The sequence below is a fragment of the Macrosteles quadrilineatus genome, unplaced genomic scaffold (assembly GCF_028750875.1).
Source record: "Macrosteles quadrilineatus isolate MER2022 unplaced genomic scaffold, UCM_ALF_1.0 Scaffold_2__2_contigs__length_208266976, whole genome shotgun sequence".
NCBI classification, from domain to species: domain Eukaryota; kingdom Metazoa; phylum Arthropoda; class Insecta; order Hemiptera; family Cicadellidae; genus Macrosteles; species Macrosteles quadrilineatus.
This window is the reverse complement of record NW_026542595.1, coordinates 142008437-142023847: the sequence shown is the minus strand read 5'-3', so window position 1 is coordinate 142023847 and position 15411 is coordinate 142008437. Positions and strand designations below refer to the sequence as shown.

The 15411-nt window shown below is 34.8% G+C and overlaps 2 protein-coding genes across 3 annotated transcripts in view; one reads left to right on the top strand and one right to left on the bottom strand.

Annotated features, from left to right (window-relative positions):
- The window catches only part of LOC128986417 (reticulon-1-A), a 71170-nt gene extending 63322 nt beyond the window's left edge, over positions 1-7848 (bottom strand). For both annotated transcript variants that reach the window (XM_054406779.1, XM_054406780.1), the window contains exon 1: positions 6689-7848. In XM_054406779.1, coding sequence (XP_054262754.1) covers positions 6689-7700 — 1012 coding nt within the window. In that variant the 5' untranslated portion in view covers positions 7701-7848. The remainder of the gene's footprint in view (positions 1-6688) is intronic.
- Positions 7849-8176: 328 nt separating this feature from the next.
- The window catches only part of LOC128986416 (serine palmitoyltransferase 2), a 28642-nt gene continuing 21407 nt past the window's right edge, over positions 8177-15411 (top strand). Inside the window, exons 1-2 of the mRNA XM_054406778.1 lie at positions 8177-8335; positions 14353-14517. Of these exons, the coding sequence (XP_054262753.1) occupies positions 8213-8335; positions 14353-14517 (288 nt within the window). The 5' untranslated portion in view covers positions 8177-8212. The remainder of the gene's footprint in view (positions 8336-14352; positions 14518-15411) is intronic.

Here is a 15411-nt window from a genome sequence, read left to right as displayed (position 1 = left end):
CAGACAGTTGTTAATTACAGGGGATTCATTTGTTCTCGGAATGATATCGCTAATTAAACTGTTTAAAAAAGGGTCATTTATTTCTTGAGGTTTAATTTAACCCCATTATTGAATTTATAAATAGTGCATAAATTGATAATCAAAATTTTGGTTCATCGTTGAGTAAAGGCGAAGTAACCCTTAGACAGATATGTTGTGCCACCCCAGAGACGAGTTTATGAGTTGACATTTAATACCCTCTAACTAGAGGGGTTGGTATTGGTGGAACCATGTGCTACTCATCGATATCTGGATAAGGCTTCTTTACAAATCGTACTAGCGTTATGTGACACCCACTGAAAACTGTATTACCACAGTTTTCAGTTAGTTAAAAGGTTCAGTGTTTAAAACAAGTAACTATTGAAGTAAATAGTTCAATGATGAGTATTAGGAGAATTCAGAATTTTAATTTTACCTACATAAGTTAAATATTGCACCCCGTAAAAACTGAAAACAATTGAAGGAGATACTCCACAATTCAATAAAATGTAATATTTATTTATTTTTTAGCAAGGCAAATTACAAGTAATTTAGCAGTAGGCCTAAATATATCTTAATTGAATCAAACTGAACTTTTTCCTGAGCCGAACTAAAAAAGATGGCTCGGGACAAATTTACCGAGGGATGGACCAAAACTTTTAGACAGCTGCAATATAAATACTAAAGACCAGTTTTATTGTAAATATATTTGGATTGTTTTAATCTATTTCAACAATTTTAAAACATTTTACTCAAATCCAAGGCATACTACCCAATGAAATCCTAATTAATCCGTTATAATGTTTTTTATTCATGTATGGAATTTATCCCACGAGTGACAGATTATCTCGAGTCCAGAGCTGTATTTTTGTGCTTGACTCACAACTTACAAGTTTAAACTTAGGAGTATTTATATCTGCTATGCAACCGGCCATTACTCCACTACTCAGTACAACAGAATTACTTTTTGACTTAATCCACAAGTCCGGTTAAACTAGCAAGGAAAAGTTGAGATTGGTACGTATGGTTGAGATTGGTGCTACAAAGGGAGGCAAAAAAGTCCAGGGACAGCTAAATATAAAAAAATAATAATAATAAAAATGGACCACAAAACTTTAAACAAAGTCACTGGACATTAAAATAATTTTAACACATTTTTCAGTTGATACGATACCTCTACAGGGGGACCAGTGCTAGGGGTCAGAAGATGATCTTTAATGCAAGTATAGGTTGATATGCACATAAGATTTAAGGCATTTGTTAGTAAAATAAAATACTGCAAATGGACAACCGAGTCAAAAATAACAGCTTACATATTTCCTGAATTTCTAATTTTTCCTCTCACAGGAATTAGATGAATATTGTTACACACTTCTTCACAGTCATAGTTCAACAAAATATGACTAATGCCTGTCAACCTTGTCTTTCTGTCTTATCTATCCGAAATAGTCAAAATGCACTGTTATCACTTTGTGCTACTTAAATTAACTTTGTTCAGCTACTTCATTGTATTTGTGAACACTTCTTCCAGATCTAAAGGACTGTTCACACCGGCGTAGCTAGACGTATTAATACTTTTTCGAAATACGTAGCTGACGTAGCTCTTAATGTAATTCATAGAGAGTGTTCACACCGGCGTATTAATACGTGAGCTACGGAAGCTACGGCGCTGCCGCTACGCCGGCTAGCTACGCCGAATACGCGCATGCGCACAAGCACACCGGGCTGTCACCGCCACCCTCCCACCACCTCATAATTAATTTATAAGTGGTAAATGTTGGACTAAAACACAAAAATTCACTATAATTAAAATCATTAAATCGTGTTAATCTATCACATTCAAATTAGACTATATATAACATAACAATCTTAAGACAACTTTATATGATCAATATAATAATACTTCATCATACGAGTACCTAGTGTCCACTAAATTTTTTTGTTTATGCTTGCAAATCTCCTTTTCAAAAACAATGTCTCTCTCTTAATATGGTTTATTGTGGTTCATATAGTGGGCTGACATTTATAAAACATTAATGAATTATTTCTATACATAGGCCTACTACGTGTTTTTACTTACACCATAGACTATTTTATTATGTAATCCTTATGGATGAGCAAAATTATTGCATGTTCTCTGGTAATTGTTTTTTTATATTATAATATAGCATAGCGCAAATCTTATAGTCTACTATATACGGCTTAAAAATTAGAGTGAAATATTTTTGTCAACATTAACACATTAATCAACAGACTTTTCAGGGTACAGTACTATAAAAGCTGCAAGTGAACCGTGGCAATCTTAACTGAAATTCATGAAACCCTAATAAAATAAACAATAAATAAACAAATATAAAATATTATAATAATATAAACAAACGACAGCCGGCTCACCGGCTACGCAGCCGTCAGACGTAGCTGCGGTGTGAACAGTGCACTGGCGACGTATTAATACACCGAATACGTCTGCAGACGTCTAGCTACGCCGGTGTGAACAGGCCTTAAGAAGCAAGACAGAAGATGACCTCAAATCAGCTTTGCATCAATGGCTCATTAATCGACCTTTTTACTCTTTAAAAGAATACTATCAACAGATCTTTGACTAAACAACACCTCAACCACATATTTAGAAAAAATTTTTAATTGACGCTACTACTATTCCTAATGAATGTGTAAATAAAGATTAATTGTCTATTGTCTTTATTTAGATTAACTGATAGCAGTTTGGAAACTCAATATAACTTTCAGCATAAACAACAATTATTTGTTATAGAACTTTATCTTATGATTGGCATTAAGGTTTCCTTTTTTAGTAGGCCTACTATTCTTGCAAAATGCTTTCTAAGTGTAAAGCAATAATAATGAATTGTGATTGTATTTGTTTAAAATTGGCAGGACTTTTAAATGCCGTTGTATCCATTAGTGGAAAAAATGAGCCCATAGGAAAGTGATTAAACTCATCAAGGATTGCATATTAGCAAAAACTATATTTTGCCATTCAAACCCCTATGTATTTTTGAATCGGTAAGTTAATTAAAACTCAAGTTAAAATACCTACAAAGGTTTACTCAGAGAAATTGATTTAGAATCCTGGGAGGTATTTATTATAAATTTCGACCTCAAAGATCTAATTTTTACTGAGGTAACAAGGCTTCACTTAATTAACTATACTTAATCAAATAATTTAATTATAAGTTACAAATGGTGCAACCCATGCCTGATCAAAATTGAATCTTGTGCAGTTTTACTAAGAGAAGACATTATTAAAAGAACATTTTAAATTTTAGAAATTTGTACTGTAGTAATATGGGATTTGGTTGTTAAAAAAAAATCTAAAGAATTTAACTAGGTAACGTACCGGTACTGAAATGTATCAGTGAAAAATTATTTTCCTATAGAGGACCTATATTAACACACAATCATTTCCATAAGAATAATGTGTGGGAAAATTTAAAATTTTACTAAAGTCACACTTTTCTAGGATATTCCTTGAAGATAGGCGGATAAAGTAATTCGAGAAACAAATGTTGTTTACTTGTATCAAAGAGCATTTAGCTACCTACCAATTATGTACCCAATTTATCAATTTGGTTTTTCTTGACTTAAAGCATTCAAGAGTATTATTATGTGAAACATTAAATGTAGGACTAGCAGAAAAGCTCTTCTGCATACACACATGTATTTAGATTTGTTAAGCAAGGCAACTTTGACAGATGTCCTGGCTGTCACAGAACACATCAACTGTCTCCTAATTAGTTCATTGAGATGTCCACATTTAGAAAACACATTTAGAAAGGAGTATTTAGAGACTTCTAGAAACACTTTTTTTATCTGCGCAGTTAGAAACACACAGACACATGTTTTCCGGATTTTTAATTCTTTTTAAAAGCATTAAGCTTTATGCAAAGATAGCATAAGGCTTCATCAACTACTCCAGTAAACTACTGTTGCATTGTAAACTGCAACTGCATCTTATCCTGGTTTGCAAGGGTCGTTGCCCGAACCCATGAGGCATGACCATCGCCGCCACGGTATCACGCTTTCTACCTAATCCACATCTGAAGTAATGACCGGTCTGGACAAGTAAATTTAACTCAACGTTAAAATAAATAGGCTAAACTAAGAGAGAGACTAAGTCTACTTAAAATAAAAATACGGTATGTAATTTCTTCTACATCAATGAATTTGGGAACAGGAGTCAAAATTACTTCTCCTTTCTCACCTTTTTATGAATAGATGTACCTAGAATAGATGTAGTATTGTTATTAACGGCACTATTTGAAACCGTTTGAAATTTATTAAAACTAGTTCAAAAAAAAGATTAGACAAATTAAATTTAAAAAATTGAAGAGAATCAGAAAGTTTTTGCTAACTAATGGAAAACAAATGAGGCGTAAAGATGTCCTAGCAGTAAAAACAAAAGATATAACATTTACTGTACCGTATAAGCAATTTAAACCAGGTGAGTTTTGACCTAATTACTGCAGTTTTCTTATTCAAAAAGGTTTAAAATGTTGAATAGAAAAGAAAAGCTTTGAAGACTATAGTAAAGGAAGTTAGTTCCATTTCAAAGCGGAGCGATCTTCAAAATTTATTTTTATAAATTAGATATTTAGAGATTCGATTACTAGTAGGCCTAGCATAAACATATTATAGGGCTCTTTTATCCATAGCTAGAAATTTGCTGCTATTTAAGAAAATAAATACACCCTGGAATTCTTCTAGGAGAGAAAACGCTATGCGTCTCTGGGAAAGAAAACTATTTGAATCAATCATACACAGCTATAAAAAGTGAGTTTAAAAAAGAGAGGGGGCTTTGTCTAAAACACCATATGTTTATAATGTCTACATGGGTTCAACAACCAGCAACAACCATCAGACCCAAACTAATTGACTCCGTTTTTCTACCCTCGTTAGCTTCCGCTAGTCTGTGTTTGCTTTAGATCTCACCGCTGGATCATCATTTAATTAAATTAACCAAGCAGTTTCGACTAATTAGAAACCTAATTCCACATCTGGATCTATTTATCCATGCAATATGGGAAGTGCAATTAATTTAAATTAAAGTGTTAATGGGATTCAATATGAAGTGAATTTGTTAAGATGTTGCATAAGTTCAATAAGCCTACAAGTTACCAAACCCAGAAACAAGGGTTAACATGGCAAAAATTTAGGAAATTATAGATACTAGATTTTTTTAATAGACTAAAGAAAACCCCCAAAAGCACTATTCTTAAAAATTAAAACTTAGTGTTTTCAGGATTAATTATGTAAAATTCAAAATTAAAGGCGAGTACAATCAGCTACCTACCTACTAAGACTTTCATTAAATTTCATTGTTTCAGTGTTCCATATTTGGAATAAGCCGGCCTGGGACCAGAGCCGGACACAGGCATGTGCGAAAAGTGCATCTGCACTGGGCCACGCACTTTGGGGGACCCACACTTTGGGCAAAAATATAAAAAAAAATTAAAAGTCTTGGCAAATTTAATTTTTATATAGGTAGTCCCCAATATTCTTTGCCCTTCCTATTTCAAGTAGGCCTAAACAATTGCAATCGTTGAACTTGAACAAGATGTTACCCTACTTATGGGAGTTGCTGGGACACTAAAATTCATCTTGATTATTGCCGCAATCGCAACAAATTATCATCCTATAAGCAAGAGCAACACTACGGTATGGTGATTGGGGAGGAGGGGGGGGGGGGGTTTAGTAGTAAGGGCCAAGAGGCTCTTCTCTAAATGTTTGCACAGGCAGACAGGCCCCCTCACTACCTAAGGCCGCCTCTGCGAGGAACTGATCTACATAATTACATTGAGCTAGTTTTACTTTTAAAGGGGCGTGAGCTAGCCCATTTTCATTCCTTTTAAGTACCTAGCCTAAATAAGTTAGGGAGGCTACGTTTTTTTAAATGCTCAATTTTTAGGTCAACGTTTATTATTTAGTGCAGAGTAAATATAATAAATATAAGTTAGCCTACCATTATTTTGGATCAGTTAGGAAAGATGATAAAATTAAGAGTACCGTTGCTCTAGAAAGTAAACTAGGCTCTAATATTAGATTAAAAATTCCTAACCTAGCCTAAATAAGTTAGGGAGGCTACGTTTTTTTAAATGCTCAATTTTTAGGTCAACGTTTATTATTTAGTGCAGAGTAAATATAATAAATATAAGTTAGCCTACCATTATTTTGGATCAGTTAGGAAAGATGATAAAATTAAGAGTACCGTTGCTCTAGAAAGTAAACTAGGCTCTAATATTAGATTAAAAATTCCTAACCAAAAAAAAAGGTTAGAAAATAGGACTACAATGTTGCACAGTATAAATACTGCACACTCTGAACAGTCCACAACATATGGCAACAGGTAGGCCTACATAACAGCGTAATTTTAGTGGGGAGTTCATATCTATACTAAATTTTGCGACCTCGATGTTGAATTAAGATGAAAAAAAGAGGCAGAATTCTTTATACCGGTATTTAAGTCTGTTCGACTTTTAAATTCTTACATGATTTGAGTTCAGACCAGCGTAAGGTTGATCTAAAGAAAAAATATACATTTTATAGGCTTATACAAATTTAAGTCACTAGTAACCTAACTTGCTGTGACTTAAGCTATGTTTCTTAATAAGTTATGTTAGTAGGATTTTCATACAGTGGAATATAAACTTACCAAGACCAATGCGCTTGAAAACATCTTCAGGTCCAATGATATCATCCAAGTCAGAAACAGAAATCTTCTTAACAGCCGATTTCACATTATCCTTTGACTCAGGGGGTGTAGGTATAATTGTAGATTCGGGTACTGCAGGCTCTTCAACATGTTTGACCAGTGTTTTTATTAATTCTTCGTGTGACTCGAAATCATTAGCATTTGAAAACTCTGACACATTCTTACGCAAATCAATTTCTGGTTCTGAGGGAGCAAAATGTTCAATTTTTGCATGTGGTGGGATTTCTGGTTTTAAAATGTCTGGTTCATTTAGTTCAAGTTCTCTTTTGGTTATATAATCACCCTTTTCTGGACTTTCTCTTTGTTCAAATTTCATATCATACTGTGGTAGGGCATCATCTTCTTTCATAGATTTTGGATTGGTTAGGTCTGAAGGAAGAATGGTGTCACTGGCTTGAGTGGTATGATAATCGGGAAGATGAAAATCATCTTTTTCCGCTGTACTTAATTCTGGTAGGATATCTAAATTGGGAATGTCATGTCCTGTCTTGACATTGTTGAAAGCAATTTCTGAAGAAAGAAAGCTTTTGTTGAGCTCATCATCAAACTGTTCACCATCGGAAAGAGGGTTCTCATTGTCAATTCCAAAGTCAAGTAAACTTGGTTTACCTTCACTATCAAAATGAAAATCTACCTCTGTTTTTATTTGCTTAGAATCCTCGACATTAGACAGATCAGGGGTTGTTTTGCCCGAATCAAATTCTGCTGATTTGGAAGGGAGCCCTAACCCAGAATCGACACCATGAGCTTTTTCAAGAATGTCAACAGGCATATTACTATCTTTTTTATCTGTGTTAGTATCAATACTTGTCTTTACGTGTCCTTCACTAGGAGATAAATCAGGATCCAAATGTTCAAAATCATCAACAGAATCATGATCCCTTTTCATATCTGTGTTACTTTTCTTAGCACTTTTCATATCTAATTCACCTGGCATGTAGGTAAGATCCATGTTTCTTTGACGAAACCTATTCTTCTTGCAGATAAACAGGAGAGGAGTCCGAAAACGAAACAACAAAGATTTGTAACCTCACACCGGCAACCGATAACGCGCGTCCCTACAGCTCGAGTATGAATTTGACGTTTCGTTCGTTTCGCTTGTCTGCTGTAGCGAATGCGAATGTACGAATGCAATGAGGTTTTAGGAAAGGGAGAGGGGAGAACATATGACTCGACTCATAGTTAGTCAAAAATATGGTTTTAAATTATGGACGTTCCAAGTATAAACATCAAGAATGACTTAATTTTGCACAATGGAATCAAAAAATGTTACTTACATTCAACCTGCTATGCTTTTTATTTTAAAACTAATTTGTACATATATTTTTATTTTAAATAACACTTTAAACATTAACTTGACGTTCTAGTGAGAGAAAAGCACACTCCAATCTTCGTTTTTTGCCGATTGCTGCGCTGCAGTGAGAAGTTTTGAAGTCTTGTCCTTACTCGCTCGAGCAGAACAACATGGCTTTGAACGGTGTCAGTGGAGTGGTAAAGAAGAGAAATATAAAGGAAAATGGTTTATTTCCTCCAAGAAACGGGAAGAAGAATGGTCATTCGAAGGAAGAGTGTATTTCCAGCAAAACGGTATGATTATTTTTAAGTTAAATATCTTACGAAAGACTGTTTTGTTAGCAATATTACCAGTGTATAAACAACCTAAGTTATGCTTAAATCCTACATTACTTTAGAAGCGGGTGTAACCTAGACCTAATTTGAAGCCTCAACAACGCAACATTTACATAAACAAATATGCCTATATCTACATAAACTAGGGTTCCTTATGTGGCCGATGAACTACCGGTAGCCTAGTTTAAAAATAATCGATTCTCTTTAGACAAGTCTAAAAGTAAGTTAACTTAAGTCTTGTTTGCTTAAAAGTTTTTAGGTGTTTTCATCCAAATAAAACTAGGCCTAAGGCCTAACTCACAAGAAATTATTAACATTCCATCTCAATTACAAAGTGTTGGTGATAGGCTAAGATAAGTTAGGCTAGCCTATGGCCTGAAACGGGTTGTTAAGTTGAATCTTTCAATGAGTCAGAAAGAAGTAAGTTAACCCTCCAGTAACTTACACGCCCGGCTAATAGTAACACCAGTACACACGCGCGGACCAGCATTCCTTCTTACTGGAAACGCTCTTATACCGTATGTTAAATGCTTAGTAAAATTCATATAAGGTAGGTTTCCTATCATTAAAATTTCAAAATAATTACAAATATTTCAAATTGAAAATGTCCTGTTGTAAACCAATCAGTCAATCGCTGGCCTGTTCTTCACTCTCTTGAAACATGACACGCCTAACTTTACACCCTCGTAGCTCAGGGCCAACTGATGCTAAGACGGTCAAAACACCGCCATTGTCTTTGGAAAGGTAAACTTAGTGGGTTAAGGTAGATGGCACGTCATGCCATTAGCTCGCAGATTCACTTATTTCGGCACGCTTTTTCAAATGTGCGGAATCACAGTCCGCGGCGCATATAAGTTATTGGAGGGTAAACCTAAGTTGCCTTAAAAGTTATTTCTCGGTACTTTGGTATATAGTATACCAAAGTACCAAACTTATTTAGTTTGGCATATTGGTAGGGCTATAGTTATAGGTACCGGGCAGCCGTCAGGGGGTTTTGGCTCCTTCGACAAACAAATGAAATGAAATGAATGGTACTTTGGTATTCCGTAGGCCACCCTTATACAGCGTGCTGCGGCCTGCGGCAGATCATAAATAGAAAGAACATTCTTTAATTGACTTAGGCCCTACTGTTCCAATTTGACATGATTACAATTAATTAGTAGCCTTTGAGTTCTGCCTCCCAGAAGACAGTGATGTCGGTGAGGATTGAGTTGAATGCAACGCCACCTCTAGCTGCCACACCAGATACAAACGTTGACAGACGTGATGCGCACTCTGGTCAACGACCTCACTTTGGCATACCTAGGCTACTCGGAGGGGATTTGGCGAGCGAAAGTAGAATCATCTGGTATTGTTTGATTCATAATGAAACGAGAACAGTCCTACAAGCATATATATAATAACCCAACCTAACATAACCGCCACAGCGTGCTGTATAAGGGTGGCATCCGGATAATACCAAAGTATGCTACCTTTTTCTCTTCCTTGTAAGTTACATCAGAATAAAATCCTGCAGATGTTTAAAAGTATCCTTTTATTAGAGTTAGATTGGTTACAGAAGGAGTTTCCCTAGGATTTTAGTTCCATTGTTATCCCCCAACCCTAAGTCCATCCGCTGGGAGATGATTTTAAGCTATTTCATTTGGTTATCGAGAAGTAGCCTATTCGTCACTTATCAGTTACCTACCTTCGGGTACAGTTCCACAGAGGACCTGCGATGTATTATCAGATTAAATCTATAGGCTATATCAATAAACCAGTTTTCTTTTCACAGTCATAACTTGATAACGGCTAGATGGATTTTAACGTTTGAGGTGTCAAATTAAAGGTATTTTCATGTAAATGTGCAAATACGTCTCAGAATATTAGGCTAAGAAAGGGCATCACTTTAAGTACAGTTAAGGGCTAAAGTTTGGGAAGGGCGGCGCTATCTGTTGACATGACATTAGATCAAACCATCAACCTCAATTCCCTTTGTTTACAACTAATCATATGGACGTAGTTTGAAATAGTTTTTGAAGTTTAACCACAAACTGCAGGACTTAGGCCTATTACTTCCAGAGCAAAGCCGTAATTTTATATCATATCTAGATGTAATATTTAAACGTAGCAGGGTTTTTTTTTATTTCACGATTCTGAATCAACCACTTGACAGATTTTCATGATTTTTGTGTTGAAAGGAACATAGTTTTGAGAACTAGGGAATGTCAAAGCCATAAAGTTTAGGGATTCAGTTTAAAAAAAATAAGTTCATATTTTAAAAAGTCTAGCAGCCGACGCTAACATTCTACTCTAGCTTTTGGTATATTACCATTTGCTTAACGTAACAGCTGTAAACATTCAGCGTTTTCAACACAAATTCAGCATCTGGATGAAAATGAAATAACATGTACGTAGGGTTGAATTATCTATAACTATGTTTAATGTTTTAATCATTAATAAGTTAATTTTTTCATTTAGAGGATGGCAGATTATTCGACTATACATAGTAAAATACTAGATGTTCTAATTTATTTTTTTGAGCAGTCTTTAAAATCTTTAGTTTGTATTAGGCCTAGTGCAATATAATTTTGTGTTGACTATAGTGCAATATAATTTTGTGTTGACTAACAGCTTGGTTGAGTATAAAAATATCATATAGAACTATGAGGTTAGTTTATTTACTCTGTAGTTTTGGGTTTTGTCATTGATTATAGGAAATAAGTAAGATTCTATAACCATTGCTGTATACGAATCGAAGCTCACGAGTCATCAAAAGAAAGCTTATGAAAATTATTTTACTACTCAACTTTTTGAAGAAAGGTTGGGAAAATAACAACAATCACCTATGTTTTAATTCATCTTGGAAGCTTTTCTTTACAATAAATTTTGAACTGCTTAGACCAAGCTTGAATTAGGAGTAGACAATTTATTTAACTATAGGTATACAGTTTTAATGGACTACTCGATTCTTGTACGTTGGACGGGCCAACAGCTCGTTTTTATTTAAACTAAGTCTGGTTCATAAATAAACAGTTTGCTAGGAAGAACTGACAACAAATTGTTTGTAATAGTTGAATTTATAAGTTGAAAGTGATTATTCACCGTGCAGACCGTTACATTACCAGGGTTGGTAGGGTCAGGGAAAACCTGGAAAAGTCAGGGAATTTTTTTGGCCTGGAAAAGTCAGGGAATTATGAAAAAATTCTGGAATTTCTCCTGAAAGACTACTTTTTTACAGATATGGTAGGCCTACATTCTGCACCTAAACATGTTTTTACCAAGGTGATGACTAATGGCAAAAAGAACGACATAAGCACTGATGCACATTTTTATATCGATAGTTATTTATCGGTACGGAGGAGGCATTTATGTACATAGTTTGAAACAAGTTTTTCCTACAGTTACCCGACAAAGTTGGCTTCCCTGTACTGTTTATAGTACAGAAAGCTGCTAATTGCTGCATATTTATACTTTGCCGTACGGTTTATACTTTGCCGCACGGTTTATACTTTGCCGCACATCAGGATTCCAACCAAACAACACAAAACAGCGTGGTTTTATTATGCACGTAATCCGTGTACGCTTGGAAATAGGTTGGCAACACTTAAAGATAATAATACTATGAACAGCTGATTGACTATTATAACTACGATTTAACCTGTCATTTCGTGTTTATAGTTTTGGTATTTCTGAACTTTCTGGACTTTTCTTTTAAACGTTTTTAAAACATTCCTACGGTCTTAATAAACAAGAAAATACCTTTAAAGCATTTTTTTTAGGCGCGGAAACCACTTCAAATTACAAAAACATACGGAACTATATTCTCAAAAGACGGAGCACATTTCTTGCCGAGGAAAAATAGCGGAGTGATACGGACCACGGGTACTACTTTCTCCAGGGCACCATTTGTGTAATTGTGTTGCTAGCTGAACCTAAAAACGTGTTGTATAGTGTTTGAAAGACTAATTATTTATGTTTTATAGTGACTGTAGGAAAAATATAATGTGTAACACGAGTGAAAAAGGCCTTTGCTGCACTCGAGATAATTCCGTACTCGCCTGCGGCTCGTGCGTAAACATTGCTCTCGTGTGCAGCAAAGTGCCACTTTCACCACTAGTTACACAAATAACTATTGTATTCGGGAGTCATTAAATAAGTTAAATATTTACATTTTTTCTAATATATCTTGATTTTGATTGGGTGATATTGACTTGCGGTATACCTGGAAAAAGTATAATATCAGTCTGGAAAACCTGGAAAAGTCAGGGAATTTTGTTTTCCAAATTTAGTACCAACCCTGATTACCATATTATCATGTACGGTAATTTAAATGTGTATCAAAATTCCTTGGTACCGTAGTGTTTTCTGTTGATTGGTCAACTTTTGTATTTTATCTAAATTTAAAATTAAATGCCACCAGTAACATGAAGAACTAGCCTAACTGTAAGTGGCTGGAGGGAACGCAAACGTGATCGCTTGCATCAACCACCCAATTTGACAGATACAGTGGCAGTACCGCTGTGGTGATACATCCAATCTTGGACAAATGAACGTTACAATTTTACATTGTGGTGGCTTACATTTTAAGCAAGAAAAGACTGGCCGTGACAGTTCAATTTTTACTCTTTGTTGCCATAAATGAAAGGTTTGTTTACCTCATTTGCGGAATTCACCATACTTTCAGGAACTTATTGGAAACTCCCAATCTGAAAACAGGGCTGTGAGGTTTGGATCCAGAAGTTATCTGGATATAATTCGTCAATTCAATTCCGCCTTTGCCATGGTCAGCTCTGAAGCTCATTTTGACGAGAGGGTCACACAGGGGATCTAAAATTTCAAGATCCATGACACATTTTACCACCGAGTAGGTAATCTAATTCCTCAAGAAGGTCATGATCCTGAATATGCACAGATCTATAAGTAGGCCTACGACGTTGGCACTGGAACCCAACAGTGCATGTAAAACAATTCAAACAGAAAATGCAATGAAAAAATATGCGGGAAATAGGGTCACAACGCCAACCCATTTGCCCAATCTTTTAAAACTGTGACAGAAATTTGTAGGGACGAGAGCTCCGAGGATCCAGGTTAGATTCTTATGTGCATAATAATAGACAAAAGAAGTGGCTTCCCTCCCTACAATAATGCTACCTGAATAGATGTTGCAGCTATTTTAAAGCTAAAAACTGAGCACCACCTGGCCAAATAAATCTTATAAAAGGTTAAATACCTGTAGTACTGTCTGTGATCCTGGAATTTAGGTCAGCGACCCAGGTTTCGAACCTAAAGGTTCATTTTCAAGCAGGTGCCAGAGTTAAAAACACATGTCCTCTTCATAACTGTGGAGAGTCGTTACCTGCTTGAAAATGAACCTTTAGGTTCGAAACCTGGGTCGCTGACCTAAATTCCAGGATCACAGACAGTACTACAGGTATTTAACCTTTTATTAGTAAATTACGTGATCCAGAGGCTAAACATGTTCAAATAAATCTTAGTTTTTTTTTTTATTTTCAAAAACTCATAGTGTTAAACGTTAATCCGTTTTCTAGATACGTCGTTAAATCCACTTTTATGTTCCTAACCAGAGACTTTGGTTGGGGCACCTAATTTAAACACGCCTAAAACAGAACATATCGTAGAAATAATTTAACAATGCTAATAAAGTAAAGTACGTGTTGTACTGGTTGGCGTCAAGAGGGGGATTTTTAGCTTGCTACATTAGGTCTGAAAAGCTCACTTTATAGTGTGTGGTTGACATCTACTTTCTCATAGAGGGCACCCATATAGGCAGTATAAGAACAGATCTATATTTAAATATTGTTGTACCTTGTACCCTAATGTAAATAGTTTTAATGGTTAAAACATATTTAGCCCTGGCTGGTCAATGGTGAAGAGAATATAATCAGGAAATGTTACTGAGTCTCATTATTTTTTTTAAGTTACCGTAATAATCAGTTTCAATCTAATAAATAATCTTTTTTATCGTTTTACAGGACCATGCGCAAGATCACATCAATCGTCTGTCGCGGGAGTCGTTTGAAGAAGTACCACTTTACACTGCCGTTATGACCTACATAGGATTTTATATGTTAATATTTTTGGGATACTTGAATGAACTGTTTTTTACACCAAAAGTTGCTAAAGAGAAAAACAGAGAGGTAAAATACCGGTATTCATTATTGCTTTGATAAGATGCATCATAATTTTACTTAGTTGTAAAGACGTCTTGTTTGTTTAACAAACTGAATTTTTTAAAGATTTTACATAAGAATTTTGTAGTTTTTAATTTGATTCTGTCATGGAACTTATTATATTATATTAGGCCTATATTAGTTTGATTATATATTATATTATTATATATACAGACTGTCCCAAAAGTCCCGGACCGGCTTAATATTTTCCAAACGACGAGTGTGGTGTTGATGTGCAAAATCTTATTGATTTATCTGTTGTCGTTTATAAAATATTAAACCGGTCCGGGACTTTTGGGACAGTCTGTATAAACTTATTATGTTATAAGAGGATATGAATAATATGTTGTTTGTTTTATATTCAACATACCTATTTTAAAAACAAGGACTTTTTATATACCTGTACGCCTAAGGATCTTTTTATAAAAACGCTTAACAGCAGGCTGATTATAGTGAAATTATTTTTTATATGTGTGATTATCTTTATATTTTTTCTGTAGGCCTACGCCGCCCTCAATTTCGTTTTATTTCAATTTTTAAAATATCTTGAATGAATTAATCCTGACCGAAGTTGTTTCTTTTACATGCATCATAAGAAGTTATAGAAAAAAATGGAGTTAAAGAGTTAACTTATTTAATATTGGAATTAAAGAATTAACTTATTTAATATTACCTACTTATGTTTTCTAAACACCTAACGGCACAGAAGTTCTTCTTATCTTGTTAAAAAGCAGGACAAACAATACAAAAAGTAAACAAAACAAATGTGGCCTATCTGATAAAAACTACCTCCAACCGATCAACATTATTGATGTGTCTCTGAGGTATTTAACTGATAAGTTAAATTATGGGTAGGCATAC